This window comes from Accipiter gentilis, chromosome 23 (genome assembly GCF_929443795.1).
Source record: "Accipiter gentilis chromosome 23, bAccGen1.1, whole genome shotgun sequence".
NCBI lineage: Eukaryota > Metazoa > Chordata > Aves > Accipitriformes > Accipitridae > Astur > Astur gentilis.
The window spans coordinates 19,425,030-19,449,064 of NC_064902.1; the positions used below are offsets into that span (position 1 = coordinate 19,425,030).

Sequence of the window (24,035 nt, forward strand, 5' to 3'; positions counted from 1 at the left end):
GTAAAACTGCACTGGAAATGATTTAAATCCAGTGTTCTCCAGCTCTCCGTCCTTGGTGGACTTCTGGCTGGCCAGGGACAGGATAGCAGCAAAACCTGATGCTCTGTAGTTGCCTGTAGCATGAAGAAGTTGGTGTAAAACTTCATCGTGGTTCTTAGGCAGTTTCTGGGGTTGCTGAGCTGGATCTGAGAAGCAACCACACTTGGTTTTCTCCACTCCAAAGGTGGTTTTAACCCTCCCCAGTTCTCAGAAGTGACAAGTGCGCAGGCGTACTGGGAAGGCAGACCGCCTAGTGTCTGGTAGGGGAGAGACCCGTGGAAACCATTGAGAACCAGGACAGCGTGTGGCTGGGGAACAGATTTTTCTGGTAAAGACCTGGTGCCTGGGGAATTTGTAGGCTGCCATTTTGGTTTTCTGCCTCTAATTAGCCTTAAATTCATTGCCATGAGGGAAAAACTTCTTGGGAACTCCTACGGTTGCTGGAGATGTTCCAGCCATTTTTTTCCTTCTCATTACCTATTCTAGATACAGCAACCCACCACAACATTTCCTGAGCTGGCTTCTTGAATAGCTGGTATTGCCTATTGTTAGCGATGAGGTGGATGGATCGCATGTTGTTCTAGCACCACCAAACCTGTTGTGCGCCTCAAAAGGGAATAATACTGACAGGTCTGGCATATTTGTTTTGCTTTGACACAGCAATTGTTGCAAAATGCTCAGACACTTGGACTGCTAAAGATTTCTTGCAGAACTGCGTTTGGCGTAGAGAGAGTTTGAGTAGTCAAATCTACGTTATCTATTCAATTTCTCCTTACCATTTCTGTAGATGTGTCACTGGAGACCAATGGAAGAGAAGTTACTTCTTGAATGTGATGCCAGAAAAAGAATATGTGCTCTTTTATGACCACAGTTACTTAATATTTCAAATGAGGAACAGGTCTTGAAGTAACTTGCATGAAAGTTTTAGTAGGTAAACAGACTAAGGAAGAAAGACCAGATGAAGTGCTGATTTAAATGGGGACAGCTTCTTTGCAGTCAGTGCACAGCTAGTATAGTGGATTGGGGCTGTGGGCTCAGTTCTTCCACCTCGTTGGTTTTAGGCTAGTGAAATACTGGTGAACTCCACACAATATTTCCTGATGTATGGTGATGTAAGAGAAAGGAGGTTCAGGCCCTGCACGATGATAGACTAATTCTCCACTGATGTAATCATCCAACCAGAACAAGAATGACTCATTCTATCCATAAATATCTTGGGGCCTGCTTCTGATCACATTTAAATTCGTTCACACCAACCTCATCTCATTTGCTTGAATGGGCTTACTCTTGAGTTAGAATGATACATGTAAGAGAAAATCCAGGTCCTTAAAAATCAAATCGTAATTAGTTTCTCTTAATAGCTGTTCTATTAAAAAAAAGTCAAATCTTCCAAAAAAATATTAGAAAGCAAAAGAAGATGCTTATAAGTGCATTGGGTTTTTTTGTAATCCAGCAGCGGTAGACTTGTTGGTGATGTATCATACTTACAATATGTTTCTATTGGCATTCAGGTTCCATATTTTTATATTCCCTTTTCAGAAGTTATCTCATTAAGAGAAGATTAGAACTAACAAAATGTAACTACCAGGTTTTGAAAATACTTATCCTGAAATGGATATTTCTCCCCAGCGCCTGCCACTTTTGTTCCACTCCATCTTAAACCTGTTCAAGTTCAGAACTCTTTCACCATTTCCTGCTCCCAAAATATTAAAAGATTCCATTCCCCATCGGTTTACACTTTCCTCAGTTTTTATCTGCTACAAATATGGCTTGGCCAAGATGTTCTCGATGAAACAAAAATACTTTTGCTTTACTTTCTGTTCACCTCATCCTCAAGCAGGTGCCAGGCAATCTGCGGTAGCTGTTCCGCTACCTGAGAAGTGTTCATATATAGAAACACCGGGCCAGACTCTGTTGTCACGGCATGGAAAGCCAAAAATAGATGGCATGAGAACATATTTCTTCCCATGAAGATTTCTGCAGCTACGTGAAGTCTTCAGATGAACAGGTTTTAGTGTTAGAAAAGAGTAGTGTTGGAATGAAGAATCTAGACTGTATATTTATAATACATATTATAGAAACTATTTTTATGTATGTTTGATTAGTAGGGTTAGACAGACATGTGAATTTACCTCCTTCCCCTAGTGATGAAGAGTTGTGCCAACAACTAGCTGCCCATGTCAGGTGTATGCTGTTTCCACCTATTAGCATGGTTGGAAAGTCACAAAAAAGTAAACCGCTTCCAAAAGCTGTGTTTGTAACTTATTTAATTGCACAGCACTGGTTTGCTCCATGGTTCAGGACTATCCTGAAGGCTGAGTTGCACTAGACATTGTGCTGTGTTAGTGCCACTGGCGTGGGGGAAGATGGTGTATTCTAAAGCCAAGGAATGGTGCCAAAAAGAATTACAGATGATGCGTCTGGAAAGGACCTCCTAGTTCAGCTAGTCCCAGCCTACGCGATATGAAAATCTCTGTAGGCTAATCCCTTGGGTGTTTTCCCTCTTTTCTTCTTAGACGCCATCAAGTGACAGTGCCTGTAATGCTTCCTGAGGCAGAGCATTGCCTAATCGTCCTTGCTTGGAGAAGGTATTTCCCTACTATCCAAGCTATGTTTTGTTTTGTTTTTCTTTTCCCAAATAAGCATAAGGGCAGGTGTCCTGCTGTGGAAGCAGAAAGACTTGTAATGGGGTAAGTCATTCCAAGTGGAGTAAAGCAGTCAGCACTGCAGGTTCTTCAACACTGGATTTTTCTGGAATAATTTGTTTCCTCCCTGATCTTGGTGGTGCTGCTTGTTTATGCTTTTCTTCACAGTAAAGGGCCACATTTTGTTCTCTCATGTGGGCTTTTTAAAACCAAATTGCTCTTAAAGACACCAAGGCAATTGCCATTTATGTTAGGATCTAAATTTGCTAAGGTTTGATAGGTATTTTATTTACAATGGAGAGTGTCAGTGATGACAGAACAAGGGATTGATTCTGCTTTAGCTTTTATGACAGTGCTAATAAAGTTCTCTGGCTCACAGATAACATCTAACAGGCCCTATACTGCAGTGCAAAATTATGGTTAAGACTCAGCTGGTGGTTATTGTCCACTAAATGTTCAACATATTGTAGTAGTGTGTTAGTAAAAAGTTAACCGTAGTGAGTGGTGATTTCTGCCCTGGCCAGAAATCTGTCAAACTAGGTGCTCAGTACAGATACAGCTGAAATGTTGCAGTCCCTGAAAACTTGAGGTCTAAGTAGGTAGCTGAATCGTGATGATTTTACAGATGATAAGCTGCATTGTGGACATGGATTTTTAATTTTTTTTTTTTTTCCTGAAGAACCAAAGGCAGCCTAGGAATAGCCCTGTACAAGACTTTTCTTTGCAGTGTTAAATGGATAGTAAAAAGCATATTTTCTTCCAGTTTTAGTCTTAGTTATAACCTTTATCCTCTATATTTCTTAAAAATCCTTGCTTCATTTTCTTCTGTAATCAGGGAGAGGACTACATTGATTTACTTTCTAGGTGGCTTTCCAGCTGTGTATAGTGCGTCTTTTTAATTCCTTTAGCTTCAGTTTGAATTGTTCATAGAAGAACACTTACGTAATTTCAGTGAAACTTCTAATGTTCTCCCAAGAGAAGGTGAATTTGTAAGGGTTGCCATTATGCTTCTCTTCAAACAATCTCTCCCAAAATATTAAGGAAGGAAAAACCACAAAATTGCATTAAAATAGCAAAACCCACCTATATAAAATGCTGCTTTCTTGTGAAACTAAGCAGAAGAACTGTAACTACCTTGGAATTCAGAGTAGTCTATAGAGTTTTGTGATTTTTGGGAACAGGCTAGTGCAGTACAATTATCTGGTGTGACTGGAGCTCGTAGAACCGTCCTCAGTAATATTTCTGAGGGATTTATTCTTTGCTGCATTAGTGAATGCAGTCAAACCCCACTGCATATCACCAGAGGCCCCCGTCTTTAAAGGTAGGTGCTGCTCCCTGAAAGGCAAAGGGAGTATTGGCATCGACTTTGATGAAAGTAGGAACAAGCCCTTTATTTGCAACTTAAAGCAAGTAGGTTAGAATTATGAAGAATGATTATTTAAAATAGCAATGATGTAATATCAGTGTCAATTCCATTATTTTAACAGATGTAAATTTGCTCTGCTCTTGAACTCTGGTGAATTTTAATGGCAATATTAAAGAGATACTATTAAGACTACTTAAAAGAACTATTTGTAAAAAGTGTCTCCAGTTAGGGGAGGAAAAAGTTTAAATTGCTTTTTTATTCAGTCTGCACAATTATTTATTTGAATAGGTTTGTATATTACAAATTAATATGTATTAGAAGCTGAAAAGATCACACAATGATTCCAATAGTTATTGGATATGGGAGAGCTTGCACTATTTAGACAAAGCAAATAGACTTCTTATCCAGCTATACCTTAGGTAGTCTTCACCGTAGGGCAAATAAGGATTTTATGTATGGTATGGACAATGTAGATGAAGAAAAGTAGTCAAAAATCAGCTGTCTAAACTTCAGGGTAAATTTACATATTTTCCAAGGCAAGTTCCATGTCAATAACTCCAGTGTTGTACCTGGTTGATGATAACTACTGTCACTTTCCTGACAGTCAAAGGGAATCGAGGAGGTACATACAGGATCCGGTTCTAATTTTACACGCAACCTGTAGTTGTGGCCAGCCCGGGAAAGAGACCTCTTAAAACTTATGTACAAGGCTGTTAGCATCTGCTGTCTCAAAAGTGTTGTATTTTCTGGAGGGTAAGTTTACTGTTTTAAAACCAATTCTAGGGCCACAGTCCAGAGCTCATAAAATTAAATGAACAGGCTGGCATTGCACAAACTAGGTTATCGCAGGCCAAAAATAGAAGATGCTGCCACTTGGTTTCTTTGGAAGACAATTGGAAGAGTAATAAAACAAATACTAGAAAATGAGACTGAAAATCAGGGAAGGTGAGATTCTAATAATTCAGTACCGGCATTTTTATTAAGGGCTCAACCTTTCTGTCATTAAAATCAATGGCAGTCCTTTGTGATCTTTACCTCATCTACAGCTACTACTTTTGGGTGCTACAATTATTTCTGTTTATTTCTTGGAAACGTGCAGAGCTCATCTTCATTAACAAGTGCTGGGCTCTGGCAACTGCAGTCAGGGGTCTCGGCTACCCAGGAAGCTGGATATTCAGAATATGCAAGTATTACATATATCTAATGTATATCTAATTTAGCACTGGGTATAAAAGTTCGTTAGTGTCTCAATCTGTAGGATTCCTCAGTTCCTCAAGATAAGTGGTGGCATAGGGGAATACGAAACAAGCCTGCAAAGTTGGGATCTGAACTGTTCTGAAGTTTAAAAAGGCTCTGGGCTGAGCTTTCACTTGGTTCGCTGTAGAGTATGTTTCTGTCCTGATGTCCAAATCTAGGAATGAATTTCACACTTCTAAGTAATTGTGTTTCCTCCAGTCCCATTAATCACATTCCTGGAGCAAATAGGCTGTTTTAGCGGTTAATGTCTGAAAAGGTTTTGAGACTTTCAAAAGAAAAGTAAAAATTTGTCATCGTTTGTTTGTTTTTTTTTTTTTTTTTTTTACCCGATTAGGAAAAATAAAGTGCCCAAGCGGAGCTGGACATGGTGAATCATTTGACCTAGCAGTTGTTTCTTCTAAGTATTTAAGACTACAGTCTGAGAATGCATTCTTGGAAGTATTCAGTTTTGATCCAAGAAGAAATGTCTCTTTCCATTAGTTTTTATTTCCTCCTCTTGCTGCAGACAAACCAGAATATTACAAAGGGCAAATCCATGAAACTTTCTCCAACTTTCCCTCCGGGGAGAAAGCAGGCTTTTTCATCTTAAAATGACAGTCTTTCGATTGTGTAAAAAATGCCTTTCATTTCTGTAAAAGCCACCACATTGAAAAATCTAGGCTGAACTATTGTGGCAGGAAAAGGTGAGGGTGTATCTGGCTGTAGCATGCTTGTGTAAACTCACATACAGATAGATTTAGACATCACAGTGTATAAACACAATCTCCATGGGCAGAGAGAGCTTTTTCTGTCAATGGAAGTACATGATGACTAACATTTTTGCTGTTGTCTCTGGATATAGAAATGTTTCCTACATTGTGCAACAAACCATAGCGGTCATCTGCTCAAAACACATCTCTTTGGCCACCAGGTCACCCTAGTTTTGACACAACTGTCCCAGAGCAGACCACTCAGTGCAGCCTGTTTGTAGGAGAGTTGACCAAAGTGACTATAGCTCAGCATAAAGTTTTAAAGCAAAGCCAAATGCAGCCTAACAGGCAAGCTTGGAAGAGATCTCCTGCCAGAATTCAAACCCTGTTCTGCCAGTCTGCTTGTAACTTACTGGTACCGTCTACACAGTGCTCCTGAGATTAATAAATATATAATCCCATATCCCACAGTCCATTACCACACAGTGTTTGAAACATTGCCCATTAACAAAACACAGTATGTGCAGGTAAAAATATCAATGCATCTCATTAGAGGAGGGGGGGGGGGGAGGGAAATGGAAAATATGTATTGTATTAAAGCCAAGTTTTGGGCTCTTGTGCAAAGTTTGAGGGGAAAAAATGTATTTCTCCAGGTGGTCTCTCAAGTGGAGGGAAGGATACAGTTTCTTGGCTACACTAGCAATTAGAAGCAGGGCAATGCTATACCCAAGATGTGGCCTCTAGTCTAGGCAAGACATTCTTCTTCTTCCTCTTCTATCAGAAGCAGATTCAGCAACATGCCTAAGTACAAGCCAAACTTCAAGCATATGAGTAATTCTAGAGAGTTTACTCTTGAAATCTTGGTCAAAAGAATCATATCCGACGTTTGCCTTTTTGTCAGTGTTACGTAGGTTGTTTCAGGTTGCACAGCAACCCGTAGAGTCCTGTGCTCTGATTTTCTTCAGCAATAATAAAGAACTTGTGTGTGACAAAGAGATGAAGGTGGGGCTAAAGTAGGGGGGGATTGAACCCTTGGGAAAAATAATACAGGAAAACTGTATGTGATGAATACATACATTGCAGACCCATGACATGAAAAGCAAACAGGCCAAACCACTCGAACCATTGCGTGATAAAATCTTTTCTTACCATTTTATAGGAATGTTTGAGACTGAAATCAGTATTGCAAAATACTGTTGGTGGAAATGGAAGAGGAACTCTGGCATCACTAATTGCAAAGAGCAGCTTATGTTCTCTAGGCCTCAACTGTTGACCCTCTGTCGAACCAGCTTATGCCTGAGCACAGAAAAGCAGATGTTCAGTTTGTGTCCCGGGTCTGGAAGGGAGCTTAGTAGTTGCTAGACACTCTGCCTGAAAGAGGAGATTCAAATGAACTAAAGTCCTTTTACTCTTGTGAGTAGATAACCCACTCTTATCTACTCTTTCGCTCCTTGGGTTGAAATAATCAAACCTATAATTCAGTGGGAGGTTTTTTAGGGAAGCAGCTCTATTTGGTGTAGATTTATTGAATTGTATACGACAATTCTTGGATAAATGCAAGTATGTAGAGGATCCTAATAGGTTTCCTACTATGCTTTAGGATAACTTAGGCAAAACCTGGTGTATCTGCTTCTACCTGGGATCTTTCTACCTCACTGTTAATGTAGCGTTTCTGGAAAGTTCTCTAATCTATGGGAAAAAAATAGCCAAAGAAATGAGAAGCTTGGAAGGGGAGGTCTGTTGGGTTTCTGCTCACATAAATTCCCTGGAAAACACACGTGGCCCTTAAAGGGCCGTGTTGGGGGAATAATTCCCCCGGCAGTGCAACACCACATGTTTCTGCTAGCCCATGCACTCCGTGCAGCTGCACAACGTATCACATAACGCTGTCAACTGCAAGCACGCTAGCTTGCCGTTCCAGTGGGGCCCCCAAAACTGTAAATAGCAATAGGTAAGAAAACTCCCTGAGACACAGTACTCGCTGTGGGAGCATGAATGCTTGAGCCAACTGCCCAAAGCTTGTACTTAATGCATGAGACTTGACGGGCGACCGTGCCTCGCCCAAGGCACTTAGTTTGTCCCAGGCTCTTGCCAGGGTTAAGTACCCCGGTCTTGAGTCCAGAGCACTGTGTCCCGCAGACCTAAGGCCCGGACTCCTTGTAGGGTGCTGAGAACAACGGGGGCTCCCAAATTCTCTTGCTGACGTTGCACTGAAAAAACTTTCTGTGGGCAGAAAGGGCGCACGGTGTATGTGCAGCTAAGATTTTACTGCTAGTCCAGTTTGTTTTAACAACTCAAATTCTTTAGTTGAGAAAAGCCTTGATTATATAGTCAGAACTGTTGTACAGTCCATGCCCAACCTTCCCGGTACCTACCCTCTTACACGGTGTTGTGCTCCCCCTTCCCACGTGTCGCGATATCCCATCCCACGTGATGTCCTGAAGCTCCTGCTCTGTTTCCACCTTGTCCATCTTACCCTGTCTCCAGGTAGCCAACGTAATGTCGTAATCCCTAGGGATCCGACACAGATGAGGGTAATTCTATAGAGCCGGCAGGGCTACCTAACTGTGGGAGGTGTGACCTTGAGTAATGTGCCCGGAAAGTTCATCATGTTTTGCAGCAGGAGAGCGCAAAGAAGCGACGTTGGATGCTGTGATGTGACAGTACAAGGGCAGGAATAAGGGCGTTTTCTCCTGTCAGTCTCTTTGGCTCCATCCTTTCTCAAACTCAACCACTTCATGAAGTTGCATGTGAATGACTGCAATGTTGCCAGTAATAGCTGTCTCAAGCAGCCAGTGGTAAGCCCAAATCTTCATTCTGGTGACTGCAAGGTGGGCAGTGCCATTCGGGATGTTCAAAGACTAGGAATGGCAAATGGTAGTGACTTGGGCTGTGCAGCTTTGAAGGGGACTTGCCCTAGCGTTGCTGGGCAGCAGCAACAAATACTGGGAAGAGGAAATCTTATATATCCAATGTCTGCCCTGCATACAATAGAGAGCACGGTTCTCTCTCTGGACATTCCTCTTCGCATCCAAGCGGGCAGGAGGTGAGTGGAGGGCAGCTGAGAGCTGCCAGAGCTTTGGCTCTTCTGCTCTGAGCTTCTCACAAGAGTAACTGGCCCAGGTACGAGACAGAAGATAAATTAAATTACGCTTTTCTAGCTCTATAGGAACATACCTTCTCTTGTGAAGCAAGAAGAGGGGAAGCGGTGCTGTGCTTGTCAGGGATTCTGGTAGGCAGGAGGGGAGCCAAGGGAGGTTAGGTTAGATGCTGGCCCAAAAGGTGCCACCTAGACACGTGCATGACTTGTCTTCCCAAAGCTGATGAGAATATATTATTATAGTTCAATCATTCATTGCTCAGTTATCTGACAAGTTCTTATTTTATGGAAAAGTATGTTCACTGATTAAAAAAACCCAACCAAACAACTTGGGAAAACTATGGCATTTTATATATAAAACTGTTTTATTTTGTGTGAAACTTAAATGAAATTATATTAATGATTTCTGTAAAGTGAAATATTGAGTTTTCCTTTTTCTTTCTCTTTTAGCCCTGGTCTCACACAGGCATATTAATGATTATTTGTCAAAGTCACACTGTTTGCTTACAAGGTACGAAGGCTTTTTAGACACTATAATGACAGCTTTTGATTCACTTGATAATATTTACAATAAGCCATAAAAGCCAATCTCTGAACGAACAGACCACTTTTATTGGCTTTTAGTGCTATTACTGCTATCATAAGTGGTAAATTGGCCTAATGCAAGTAATACTGCTGTGTCATACTGTAAAAATCACTGCTTAGTTTTATATTTTATTTATTTTTCATGAAAAAATTTTAAGGCATGGAGACTGTACTATCCTTCCACAATCGTTGGTGATTCCCTCCAAGTGAGAGCTGGGGCAGCTTCCACTGCTGTTTGGACTTCATTTAGTGATTACCATCTCTGATGGAAGAGGGCTGATCATAAAATCAGGGACCAAGAGTGTGAGTCAAGTGAATATCTATCTACCTGATGATCTTAAGCTATTTACTTAAATCATAAATCAGAAAAAAAAATAAAATTGCTTAGCTGAAATGGATATATTCCAAATACTTTATGCTAGAATTTTTATATGTCGTTTTATAATAGCAATAGTATTTTTTAAAATACTAAACTTTTAAAATATCTGAAGACAATACAATTGGTCACAACTTCATCTAACAAGAATGACTACCAGGTGCCATAATTGCTTTTTCCTATGATTCTTTTGACTTTCTTCTCCTGCCTCTCACTGTCTCTTCTATTGTTTTGCCTACCCTTGGAATATAAGCATGGATTTCAGAGATTTAGAATTCCAGTAACATACAACTTCTCTTTTTTCTTTTAATCAGGAAAAAAAAAATGTTTATCATAGAATTTGATTTGGTTTTGTAATATTTATATACAAGGGAAATTATTGAGAAGAAGCAAAGTGAAAGTGAAGAGGCTTAAATTGACTTCTGAGTTTCTGTTCTTTTATCTTCCCCTGTCTTCCCCTTTGCCCATGTACTATCATGGTGGACCCTTTTCAGTCAGGAATACTGGTTGATTTATGAGCCATGATGTAAGTTTAGGACCAGCAGTCAACATAGGCAACAAAGATGATAAATGATTCTTCTTTGGGGGAAAAAGTATAGTGTGTTTTTAAATTTGGTTAAAAATGGAATATTCTAAAGCCAAATATAACTTCATCGTGGTATACTATGTGCCCATTAAAAAATTGGTCTAATGACAGAGATAAGTGAGTAATAATCACTAATTTAACTGAACGCATGCTTGAAATAATTATTTACTTTCAATATGCTGTGGGAACAGGAAAAGTCATATTCCAACTTTAACTTTGGCATCAGAGTATTTGTGGATATGTGAGCATTTCGGCACATGTGTTGGTTGCCATGGGGGTCTAAAAAAAAACCAGGCAATTTGGTGTTAAAAGGGTTTAACCCCTTTTTAAGACATTTTTCTTCATGAAGATTGCACAGCAGAAAACTCTTCTTTGTAAATCTGATGTCTGATGAGTTTACTTCAGTAGGAAGATAGTGATTTGACCTGTATTTTACTCTGAGGAACTCAAGTGATCTTATTTACCAAAATCTACATCTCTGCTTTTAAGTTACAGGTGCAGGGGTATAGCTGAATAGTGTTCCTATACGCATCTCCGCTGCAATAGCGTTTTCTTTTTTTCAAAATTGCATGTAGGCATATTTCAGCAAGAAGAATATAATTTGTCAGTAATCAGTTCTCAGATGTCTCAACACTATCATGGCAATGTTTGTGTTTTTCTGTAGAGCACAACAGTGAGCAGTGCATCTACTTCTCTATCTCTGGAGCCTACTGACATATTCAGGCAGAAGTTTTTCTTCCTGCACATGTATCCGTACTGTGTATATTCATTTATGTGTGAGAGAAGAAAACATTATCATGTTTAACTGCTGCAATCATAAGCACATTAAGTAGACAGATAATAAACAATCCATCTGAATTTATGATTAAGTTAATTGTGTCTGTGTTTTTCTAATGTGTTTATTCAGATTAAAGACTGAAATTAGAATGAGACTATATAATCAGGAGACCCTAAGAGACTGTGTGACTCCTAAGAAATAAAAATTAATTTAGTTTAGGGGGATAGCAAAGATCTCTGTAACGCTTAAATATCACTTAGGTGGTAAAGAGGCCTTGTGCAATTATCTTCAAAGAGATGAGTCGCAGTTGTAGTAAGAGCTATCAAGAAACTCGGCTGTCGCTGAGGGCTTCAGCACCTAATTTTTTGCATATGCCCTTCTGCCCAGCGGACACCAGAGTCCCAGATTCAACCTTCTGTACAGCACATGCAGAAGATTGGGTAACCGGGAGTAATAAGCTGATGGGAGAGGTGAGGAAATGAGGAATTAAAGTAGCAAACTCCAGGAAGGAATGGGGAGAAGGACCATCTCAATGTCCATATGGCTGCACCACTTGCATTGCGCACCTCCGCCAGCCCCTGCTCCTGAGGCAGAGCAGGAGGAGATGCTCTAGTCCCTTCCCACCCACAGAAGTGAAAAGCCCACTGGTGAGAGCGGCTGGGGGATTGGGCATGGCCCAGGCTCAGATCCCCCTCCGCCTGCTCTCAGCTGGGCTGAGACCACCTCTCAAAGGTTTTCCACTTTTTACTGGGTACCTGAATACTCTCCCCAGCAGGGACTAGGGCCCATCTCCTGCCCTTCACACTGCTGGGCTGTAGCGTCCTTTCCTTTCTCTCTGCAGCAATGAGCTTTAATTAGTCCATCCAGATAGAGACACTTGGGAATCTCCAAACCACAATATTACCCAGAGTATCTGATAACTGGGGACGAGAGCATTCTTCTGAGATGTGAATTCAAGTCCTCTCATAGTCATGTGCTCTCAGCCCAGATATGAAGTCACAGAACTACTCACTAATCACTAAGCTGTTCTAATAAGGGCTTTATGTCCAATATTTTATTATTGGACATTTAGAGCAGACACTCTTAATGTCTAAGTATCTTTCCATTTGGATTTAGTTCTAAATGCTTATTTAAAAAATAGATGGAAAAAGAATTCCTTTGAACATCAGCTAACAATGAATATTTAAACTAATTCTACTTTTGGTCTTTCTCTCAACTTTTCCTGTAATATCTTTTATAAGCAACAGACAACCAGCATGCCCAGGACTCAGCCCATCCACTGCATTCTGAGTACTTAGAAGCAGTTGTATTTTGGAGGATGATTGCAAATCTCCAATGAGATGAGGGGAGGCCTATTTTTTTTATAATCTAATTATCTTATCTAAGTATTTCATTGAACCCCTCCAACAGCAAGGATTTTATTACACCTCTATGTGACTGTCAGTGTGGCTCTACATATCGGTGTATAATCTTTCAGGCCTGTAAAACACCTGAAAACTGGTACTGAACTGCTTACATCCACGATTATCCTGCCTTCAAGCTCAGGGTGAAAGGAAATCAGGCCTGCATAGTGGTTGTTTTGATGGGATTTCTATCAAGGAATTAAGTTTTATAAATGAACTAAATGCTCATTAATAGGTTTGAGATGTCTGTTTTTAATAGCTTTTAAATGTCTAATACCCAATTAGATTCTAAGGTCTTACTGTCTCCCTCCAGCAACAACTGATAATAACCCCAAGGACATTTGCATTACTACTCCAGATTAGAAGGAATACAAATAATAATTAATTTTTTTTGAGCTTTCAGAAACATAGGGTAAAGTTGACTAAAGAAATCGACATTGGGCTCCTCTTCCACCTTGAAGAGAAGCAAGCCACTCTATGAAAGTGATACACGTACTGGAATCTAAGGCCAACAGCATCCCTAATAGGGAGCAGTTATACAATCAAATAGTAAAAATTATGAAGCTTCTGAAATACTTATTGCTCTTATTAGTATTGAATTTTCTTTGTCATCCAGGTTGGTTACTTCTGTTTAGTACAGGCATCTTTCTAGCTTGTATCGCCTTAGATCTAGGAGACTGATTTGGCATTTGACCCTACTCTCTATGAACTGAAGTGGTAAAAATGAGACATATTGCTTCATTCCTCCTGCCTCATTGACGCCTTAAGATTACAGGTATCTGTCTTAAACGTACTGGGACAAATGAAATCTTTTGCAGGCCAGTGCAGCTCTGTTGCTTTAATGGAATTACTCATCACTTTGACACTGACCCTTAGGCTACGATTTTCCCTGCACCACAGTTTGCCATCTTGGGTAGCAAGCGCTGTGAAGATCCTTGGATATGTGGATTCTGCTCTAACATGTATGTTGCTGAGAAAATTAACAACTAATGAGCGTCTATATATTGTTATTCTACGTTTTGCTCTACTGACACAACTGAGGGCAAAATTCTGACTATCTTGCCTAAGTACAGCAAAGAAGCGAATTGGGCTGGAAAACTTTTAGGGGTGAATGAAACAATATCTTTAGGTCTTCCCCAGCACTGGCAGTTGAATGAAATAGACTTTTCTCTTCCTTTGTGGAAAAAATTTACTTAAGGCAATCAAACCTAAACAAACCTTCACTTATATTTTCACAGTCAATATCCAGCACAGGAGTGTGACTTTCACCCTATCACCCAGAGAAGTACCACTGTCTTTACTGTACATCCATTCCACTTTTGTGGCAATAGTCAAAGTCTTACATCTCCGAGGACCCTCCGGTTCAAAGATCAAGGACCACTCAGTTTATAAAACTGTAATTAGGAGTGGTGAGCTGGGACCATTGCAGATTTCATATACTCCCTCTCCATTGGAAGAGAGTCTTTAAATCTGCTGTTTTACAACTTAAAGGAAGGGCTGTCTTGATTAATTCATTTGGTCATAGTCCTGAAGCTGACAAGGCATCTTCCAGGAATTTGAGCCCCCTGGGATCCTTGTCATCAGTTTTTAAATGTGCTTTTTTTGTGTGTGGTGTTCTTATCTGGAAGCAGTTTGCTTGGATTACAGCATTCCTCTTATAAGCTTTTGGCATTTTCTGTTACATGAAACTGAGGGGTATTTCTGTGCTATCAGTCTTCTATAACGCTTTTCAATCCAATGACTTAATTCAGGCTGGGAGGAGAGAGTGAAAAAAGCTTCTGGACCCAAGACAGCAGAATTCAGGAAACAAGTGCCCAAGCGTGTATGTAAAATTGCATCCACCGACTTCTGAGTTTTTAGAAAGAAATTCTAAAAAGGTCATTTAGCTCCCTAAATGCGGGGAATTCAGTCAGATCAGAATGCTCTGCTGAGAATAATCTCGGCAAAAGTACAAGGCTTGTACTTTTACTCCAGCCCCTGCAAACCAGGTAAAAAGCTGGAAGATTGTGAAAGAACTGGGAAATTCCCTGAATGTCTCCAGGACAACTCTCCTTCTGCAAAACCAGGCTCATGGCATTATGTCCTTCCCACTTTATTACGTCTTGTAAAGGTCTCTTAAAGCCCCTGGGTAACCAGTGAGAGGGGTGTGCCGGGGAAAAGGCATTTCTGAGTGCTGCAATACAGGAAGGTTTTGGTATTACCCCAAGGATATAATCCCCAGGACCAGGCTGCGGGATGTTCTGATGTGGTACAGTTAAGAATAGTCTGCTCCTGTATTGGATTTCTGGGATGTACCTCTAAAATGTGGCACAATCGAACCCAATGGGATTACTTCTGAAATAAGGTATTATTTGAATAATGTGAATAATGTCACTACAGCCAGGTCTCTGATATGAGTAAATCTCCCTTTTCATATGAACTGTAGTCCTTGGAGGGGTGAAATATAATCCTGAACAGAGGCTCTATTTACCACTTAAGCCCTATTTTATGGTTTAAGTGCTGACCTTGTACCGACCCTCAGTACAAGGCTGAATTTCACCCTACAGCGAAAATCTGCTGGCTAGAGCAGCCGATTAAAAAAATTGGGGCTAGACTTCTTACTATTTGCAAGACAATGAAAACAGGCTTATTTTAGACAAAAATGTTTCTGATTTATGAGAATTTTAGTGCAGAAAGGGACTATTTTGGAGAAAGTCTTGAGATTAGAATTTCAGTTATATTTTTGGCAGGAGAGCAAGGAAGCCATTTCATTAACTTTTCACTGGAAGTTATATATGGAGGGCATTTGTGTACACAGCTGGGCAGCATAAAACAGGAGGGCTTTGTGCGAAAATATCCTGAAATGAAATTTCATTTCTGTGCAACTTGGATCTGCGTTCCTGGGCTGCCGTGGCCAGTTTTGGATGAAACCGTAGGAGGGCAGTATTAGGCCCTCGCACATTTTCCCTTGCATTTGCAATGGATGCAGGAATAGCGAGCAGACCACTGCTGGTCCCTGTGCAAAATCAGTGTCACCTTTCACAGCTTTATGTCAGTCAGATAGCTCCTGCCTGCTCCCATGTATCCATATGGCTGTAATCATCAAGTGATACCAAGAGATACGTTTGTAAGGAACTCCGAAAGCCACATGCTGGGGCTGGTGTGAATTTAGCTCTGCTTTGACCTCCCTTCCCACCAGACGGCTGCTAATCTGGCACTAAATCACCACTCTGGTGGAAGAAGCTCCCGGTCCATGTGGCAGAGGCAGGTCTGTGGTCGTGGCTGCGCTGTGCAAGGTGGGAGCATCCCTTAGTCGGGTCCTGGGAGCGTTACTCATCCCTGGGCACTGCGCTTCTACAGGCGTGTCTCGAGTAGCTTCCAGATTTCACAGGACCCTCTAATAACTGTGCTTGATTAGGAGGCCACAGAGATGTTTCTTGCTTGGGGTGTGATGGTCTGCTTGTCGCACGTCTTGCGGGTGCATGAAACACGTGGGGACACAGGCCCATGCAGGGGATGTTTCTTTAGTATTACCTTCAAGTTTCGTTGGTGGTTCTTTACTTATAAATGCATATTCCTATTTTATATGCTTTGTCATTTTGTGCATGTAAGGGCCAAATGTGAATAAGTGGGGATAATGCGTGTGCTGAGGATTCCTGCTTTAGGTTTTCAGGGCAGAAATGCAGATAACTTTGCAAATGCTTCTTTGCAAATGAACCCATGTTTCGCTCTGTCCTCCTGTTTTGTAGGCGTTGGCATGGGGATCTCTCTTGGTGCAAAACTGCCTCCCATCTTCAATGATGAGCTCTTCCCCATGGGAAGAAGCAAGCAGAGATAACTGCCTCTGTTCCTACACAGTCATTGTCTGGCTTTACTCCTACATCCTAGGCTTTCCTTGAGTTGGTTCTCATCAATGCTATGGTCAGACAAACAGAATTGCCTTTTCTCAGTGCTCATTCATCCCAATTCTGGTTGAGTTGCACATGATGGTCTGATGCATGCACACACACACCCCCCACCCCCCAAACACAGGTTTCCTCATCTGTTGTGTGATCTTTAGAAACAATAGTCCTGAGGAACACGCCATACTATCAGAAAAGATTGCTGGTATATATTCTTCCACCCTGACACATCTTGGGACAGGACTGCAATCATTTCACCATCCTTATTCGCGGTCTCAAACCAGGGAATCTCTCATGTTGTCCACATTCAGACTTAAGCGCTAAGTGCCTTAGGAGGTATGGAGCTGGTTTAGGACTTTCTTAAAGTCTAGCAAAACTAGAGCATGCATTTACCAGTCTGCTTCCCTGTTTAAATGCGTATTATTTCATTAGAGTTCTTCTATCTGCTAGGTGCTGTGGAGGACCTCAGGTCCTTTGCTGAAAAAAGGCTTGTAGGATAAGCAGGAAATAAAAGGAGAGGGCAAATGTGTCATTGCCCATTTAAAAAAATACAGTCTAGGGCCATGATTATGTAGATGTTTCTTTCCAAGACTGTGCTGGCTTGTGTAGCATTATTTTTTCCCCTGTGTCATCTTTAACTCCTGTCAGTCTTCTGGTGCACCCGTGGCAGGGGTGCGGGAGCGCAGCAGTGGGTGCAGATGACTTGCTGAGAAGTAGAGACATGAGTAGAACCATTTATGCTCTTCCTGCTGATATGGTAAGATACAATCCTATATGCACAGCCTAATGTTTTTCTATAATACTTTTCACAAGGCTGGCTTGGTTTCTGTTTTGCTTTGTGGAAGAAATTTTCCCTGAGAATGAGGCTTCGATTTCTGCTTTTAGAGGCTTCAAGACAGAAGCAGAATATCTCCTTCCAAAAAAAGTAGAAGATAAATAACTGGCAGCCAGATTAACCCCCACCCCACTGCTTTGCACTGATTCAACAGCTTCAAATATTGAAAGCCAACAAAAAAGTAATAGGTAGCTTATTTTGATGTTGACCCACTGGACTACCAGTCTGTGAGCTATTACTTTGCAAAGCATTAGGAAAAAAAATGAAGTCTAGGAAAGATACAAAAGCCACAGCCTAGTCTATATTTTTTGTTTATTTCTGATACTATGTGGTTCATGATTGTTTCTTTTAGAAGGAACAAATAATCAATACAAAACCATGAATAAAAATAACTTTTCTTTAAAACTGGATTCTAAAAGAACATATAGTCTTCTTACCGTGCCTGACAATTCTGTTCTCCACAATTCATTGTTTATTGGAATGCCTGAAATCTATACATGAGGTATTTTTAAAACATTTAAACATAGAAGTTAAGCTTCTGCTCCAGACAATTTGGTTCATCATATTCTAAAAACCCACCATGTACCACAGAAGTTCTTAAAGCAAAGAAACAATAACAAAATTTTAAAAAAGCAAACTTCAATGTAAGAGAAAATAATGTCCACATTCTTATCTCAAGGAAAATATTCTTTCCTTATGAGAGACATTTCAGCTATTTACTGACTCCGCTGCTGTACAAGACCTTCAAGGCCCAAGTCTGCTCCGTGGCACTTTAGAGAGAAGAGCTGCCAGTAGACAATGTTTGGCTATTTCTGAAAGAGATTATAGCTCCTCCAAATACTAAACAATGAAAACGTTACTAGTGATCTAGAAACTCTGGACGGTGTCTCTCCTTAGGAAGTGGAGAAAAAACATCGAGGATTAGCATTACCAAGCGAAATGAATTGAGGAACGTCCAGGTGTGAGAGATGTCACCTGGCCACTGGAGTAGGTCTGGACCAGAGGATAAGTAACTGGACGGGACTCTGAGGGCCCACGCCATCGGTCTTATCCTGCTCGGAGATATGGACCAGCTAAAATCCTCTGTACCTTTATGCCCCTTCTGTAAAGTTGCAAATCTCTTGTGCTCTACTTTCTTCTGATGGAATAAATATCAGTTCAGTTACGTGTTTGCTGTTTGCAAGTCAAAGTGCAAAGCTATCTTGTAGGAGCAGACCCAGCTCACACTCAGTTCTATCACTGCCTGTGGTGCTCAAACTGCAAATCTTCTGCTTGCAGAGTTTTGACTGAAGTTAGCTGATGCCTTGCAAGCAGAGGATTTTGGGTGTCCAGCCAAAGTCTGCATGTTGGCCAGTCTGCTCTGCTCGAGCACGTTTTTTTCATTCTGCGGAAGTGCTGCATAAACAACGGAGACTGCAAGGCAGACATGTTAATTTAGGCCTACTTTATTGCAAACTCTCTTGCGTCTAGAAGATCTAACATACAATTAACTACATCAGCTTAAAATAGCGATGCACATTTTACAGGTGACACAATAGTGGCTATAAATGAGCCTTTTCCTCAATACCCCCCTAGATAATGTTTTCAGAATGCAAGGTGACTTGTTGAGTCTTCCCAAAATACTTTTGTTAGGATTAGAATATAACTGTTCTCATTAAAAACCATAATATGCACCTAACCATGGATATTTCATTTGTATCATGTACATCTTGAAAGCCTCTGCTTTGAGACTCTATTTAATTCAAGTTCTTCTCGTGTGTATGAAATACAATAAAGTGACCCCGCTACAGACAGCAAGCGTACATAAAGACGTAATAAGCTATGTACTAAACTGGCAAATCAATTTTTTCAGCAAGAAATATATCCTAAGAACCTTCCCTTTTTCTGTGTACAGGGATACGCAATAAGAAAACCTTTACAATTGTAAGTGTTTTTCTTCTAAAATAGTTTAACAAATAGAATGTAGTACTTGAAATACTGGTAATTGATGCAGGTTACTTAATACCTGTCATTTTTCAGCCTTTAAAACTGGGAAAGTGCCCATACTTGTTTTTTATAACTTCTCTACTTCTGAGAGTCTGTATTTGATAAACCACTGACAACAGATGCTACTTTGTTCTAAGATAACACACTGCCAAATCCAAAGATTCAGGGTTGATCTTCACTTGTGTTTGAGAAAACCGAACAAATATTAATCCAATTCAGTAATCATTTAAGTTAATTAAAACTTTCTGTCAGAATTAAGATGATGATCCATACTTAGTGGGTTACAGTTCAGGTCAAATAAAACTTCCCCAGGAATGCAAGGATATTATCAAAATGAGTTTTCGGTTACTTTAAAATTTGGCAATTTAGGCCTTTCTGCACCGTAAGGAAATGTACATGCATGTTACGTAGAAGTCAAGCTATGGAATTCCTGTGGTAGAAATCCCTGGCCATGTTTAAGCCTATAAGGTATTCTTATGCCTTTTTCTTCAAAAAAGAATTTTTAATAAATGAGAAATATCTCTGAACACAAACGAGTAACTAATAACTCGGCAATGTAACTTACCTTTCTTCAGCCAAGAAATATTTTGCTTCTCATGTTCAAAACTATCTGCTGGTTTAATTTTTACCTTGTCTGTCTCGGCTTCTGACATCTGTGGGGGAGAAAAGAATTTTGGGATGTCAAGTTCTTTTAAAGAAAGTTTCTGACAAAGAAATATGTTCTCTGTTTAGGTTCTTGCTAAAATAAATTGTGCTTGCTTACACAGACACATTTTTTCCTGCAGATTATTGATACTAGGCAATATCTGAGTCGTTAAATTTATGTTCTGTTCCTAAATGCTTTATCAATATTACATAGTTGCTGTTTGTAGATGGATTCTTTTGAGATGTAACTATAAATTACATTATGAAATGAATGAGTGATACGCTCATAGCATGCTGGTAATAGATGTACATATAACACATAGAGTAGATACGGTCTGGCTAAAAAGGAGGCACCCAGTCTGCCTGTTTATTGTGGCTCAAAGTTGCTGTAAAGCCTGCTGTCAGATAGAGGTATAATTATGTAAATAATGATAAATATTTATAAAGGCAACTTGAACAAAGTGTATCCAAAAAAAAAAAAATCTTTACTGCCACTTGCAACAATTTATTTGCTGTAATGCGAAGAATCACATACAAGTTACAGTACCTGAGGGTATTATGTATACAGTAGCTATCAGCCCGTACACTGTGGTTTACTTCCATTGCCTGCTAGGAATAAGATTAGGCTGTCCGGGCTTCTTCTAACTGCTTTATATTTTCACTGAATCCAGTTAGCGAAAGCATTTCTCTATTTTTACCTGTATCTTCCAACCGGGGGTGAAAGCAGCAGGGTTCAGACACCGAGGAGGAGTGCTTTCGGCCGAATCCCTCGCTGTGTGTTGATGTCCAGCATTCCCATACACTGACAAAACCGAAAGGATGAGCAGTGCACTCTCTGCCTGCCTGCTGTGTGGTGCTAGATTTGTCTTGCTGCCAGAATCAGCCAACTTATTGCTGAGGTTTTTTTTTTTTTTTTTTTTTTTTTCTTCCCCTTTTTGTTTGCATGCACTTCTAGAGCTGGGTAGGGTAGGGAAGGAGGGGGGTAATCGGCCTCCCCAGCACTACCGGAGCGATAAAAAAATCGAGAGCTTTGCAAAAAGAAAAATTGGTTTGGAAAGGTTATTATTGCAGTTCATAACCCAGTGAATCTGCAAGAGGAGGAAGAAAATAAAAAGGGAACCAGGAAATTAATAGCGACAAATCAGATAAATGTGTCAATGTCTTGGCTAAATGTAAGTTAAAATACTGAAGGATGTAGGAATTAGACCCTAAATGTCTATTTACAGCTGCCACTTTGGCAAAGAAATGGTCTAATCCTGTGGGGAGCTGAGTGCTGTGACCCCCCCACCGAGCTCAGAGGGGTGGAATCCCTCAGCAGCCAGGAGGGCAGCTCTGGAGACGAATGCTCGTTAACTCCGGTGTAACGAGGCTGACTGGTCTCTAGTGGGGACGGCCCTTGTGCTGGGGGGGGCTTGACAGGCAGCAGCACAGAGGGCAGGGGGACAGCCTGGACTACCCCGTACCTTGAAGGCACTAAAAATTTAAGGTAATCAGTTGGCTTTAAAAATTCTCATGCTGTAGTTACCAGCAATATTGCTCTAATGTTAGTGGGAGTAGGGTGAAGCCTAAGGAGAACAAGATTTTAGGGTGCTCAGATGTTGCATCTTACTTTTTCTGTAGGACAAAAAAAAAAAAATGTCACTCTGCTTCCCAGAACTGAATTTTGAAAATGTTGGTTGCTGAGCACATTCAGAATTACTCAGTTATCTTACCTTTTAAGCAATATTTACAAAATTTCAAGCAGCATTTGTCACCAGATACTATAATCCAAGATCCCAGTGCTTAAGTGTGGCCAATAAATAATAACATATTCCCTTTGTTATGACAATTATCTTCCTCTACTCTCCCATCACATGTCATTCTTGCAAGAAAAAAAAATGTTTTCTTTCTTTTTTTTTCTTTTTTTTTTTAATCTCCTGTGCTAGCATGACTGAGATTCTTCTACCATCTTTAGCTAATTGTGAACTGCATGGTAAGTGCCTACTTACATCTCCAAATTGCAATGATTAGTCTTGCATGGTTTGAAAACCTATTTTAAGCAGGGTACTTTGGGAATAGTTGCAACCACAGGGGGGAAACTTCTAGGGGTAATATTTTAAGATCTTTGTTCCATTCCCCTTGGATGCAGCTTTGAGAATAATGTATTTTCAATTGCAGTTCCCCTCTTTCTCCCAGAAACACTTACCTATTTTTTCCATGTTGTTGCACCTGCAATGCTTTAAATTTAATCAGTAGTGCTGGTTCTTCAGCTGGATTTGTCAGGGCAGGCTATGGAGCTCCTGGTGGGTCCTAATAAAATCAGCTGGGCTCCACACAGATCAGCCTAGACCTATCTGATTGCAACTTGGACCTGATGCTACTGTGCATTTCAGAAGCATTGTTTAAAATGAAGATATGGGTTGTTTCCAAAACAAACTAGAGAGGAAATTCTTTCTCTCTAGCTCATTTGGCACCCCCTCCCTGTTTTCCTGGAGACTTTGTCAAAATCCTAATGTCTCCCAAAGAAAGTAAAACAGACCAGAAAAGCCCCTCCAAAACCACAGCCCCTGAAAGTTGCTGTTGCTTGAAATAACAGCCCCTGAAAGTTTTGTCTTTAAGGGTTTTTCTCACTTAGGCTCTCCTTAAAACCAGCAGGAGCTAGGACCGAGTCTCGGCTCAGCCTGCAGGAGCGCGAGAACCCAGCATCGCTGGCAGCCCAGTGCTAAATGTGTCCCCCAAACTATGACAAGACCAATTTGACAAAACCAAGCAAACTCAAACCTGACTTTCTACCTGTGCTTCAACAAAGATAACGCAGACTACTGTTCTGAGATGATCTCCTCATCTGCTCTTCTGAGCTGAGATGCCCTGTAGGACCCCTCTGTGTGTTGCTAGCGTGCAAATCTGCAGAAGTTACCTAAGCTGAACCTCAGGAAATAGCCCACCAGTGAGTTAAGGAAACATTAAATGACTTTCTATTTGGAGTATTCTCCATTGCTGACATTCAGTTAACGGTCCTAATGTTTTCAATCCAGGAACATTAAATGTAACCTTTCTTAATCTCGATCAGCTCCAGTTTTCTACTGAGATCAGTTTCTGTGTGCTATTTTTTGCCTCATTTAATTAAGTTATTTTGGATAAATGCATCAATATTTCTGTTTCCTAATCAATCTTAAAGTAGTTAGAGGAAAGGCAGGCTTGCCATGCATCCTTGGTAATGCCAGGCTTTGCAAAGGAGGAAAAAAAAACATTATGAGAGAAGGTCATTAAAATATTGAGTAAACTTGTTTCTATTAAAGCTGTAATTGAATTTTTAAAGCCATGGCCCATTTTAAACACCGAACTTTAGTTTATGGTTTGATAATTCATTTCACTTTTATTTTATAGGTTTTATTTTATAGCTATTAAATAGCTATGGGCCATCACTTGTTCCTTTTCCTTCCAGATTGTGAAATAGGGCATTTATATGGAGGATTAAAAAAAAAATAAAAAAATCATAATGCCAAAATAGATGTGATATCAATCAGTTGCCAGATAAATGTACTGTATCAAGTGCTTGTTGAGATTTGAGAGTATATTTTTCTGGTCTGCTCAACTGGGAGTGCATTCAAGTCTTTGCAGAGTTGGAGAATAGGAAACTTTAATAGGTTGTAATAATCACCAAAGCAGAGGAAAAAACCCCTCATTATTGGTCCTAGGAAGCATCAAAACTGTCAAGGTTTCCTTGTGTGCTTAATGTTAGATCAGGAGTCCAGAATCAGATCCTGTCCTGAGTCAAAAAGAGGATGGTTGTAGCTGTAGCCAGGAGAGGTTTTGGTTATATCCATAGGTACAGCATTTACAACATTATATTTCACTACATAACATAACTTTTTACTTGAGGAT

The 24,035-nt window shown here is 40.4% G+C and overlaps 1 protein-coding gene across 1 annotated transcript in view; it reads right to left on the minus strand.

Moving 5' to 3' along the window:
• MDFIC2 (MyoD family inhibitor domain containing 2) overlaps window positions 1-20,179 on the minus strand; it is a 45,194-nt gene extending 25,015 nt beyond the window's left edge. Inside the window, exon 1 of the mRNA XM_049826510.1 lies at window positions 20,092-20,179. Within this exon, the coding sequence (XP_049682467.1) occupies window positions 20,092-20,179 (88 nt within the window). The remainder of the gene's footprint in view (window positions 1-20,091) is intronic.
• Window positions 20,180-24,035: the final 3,856 nt, after the last annotated feature.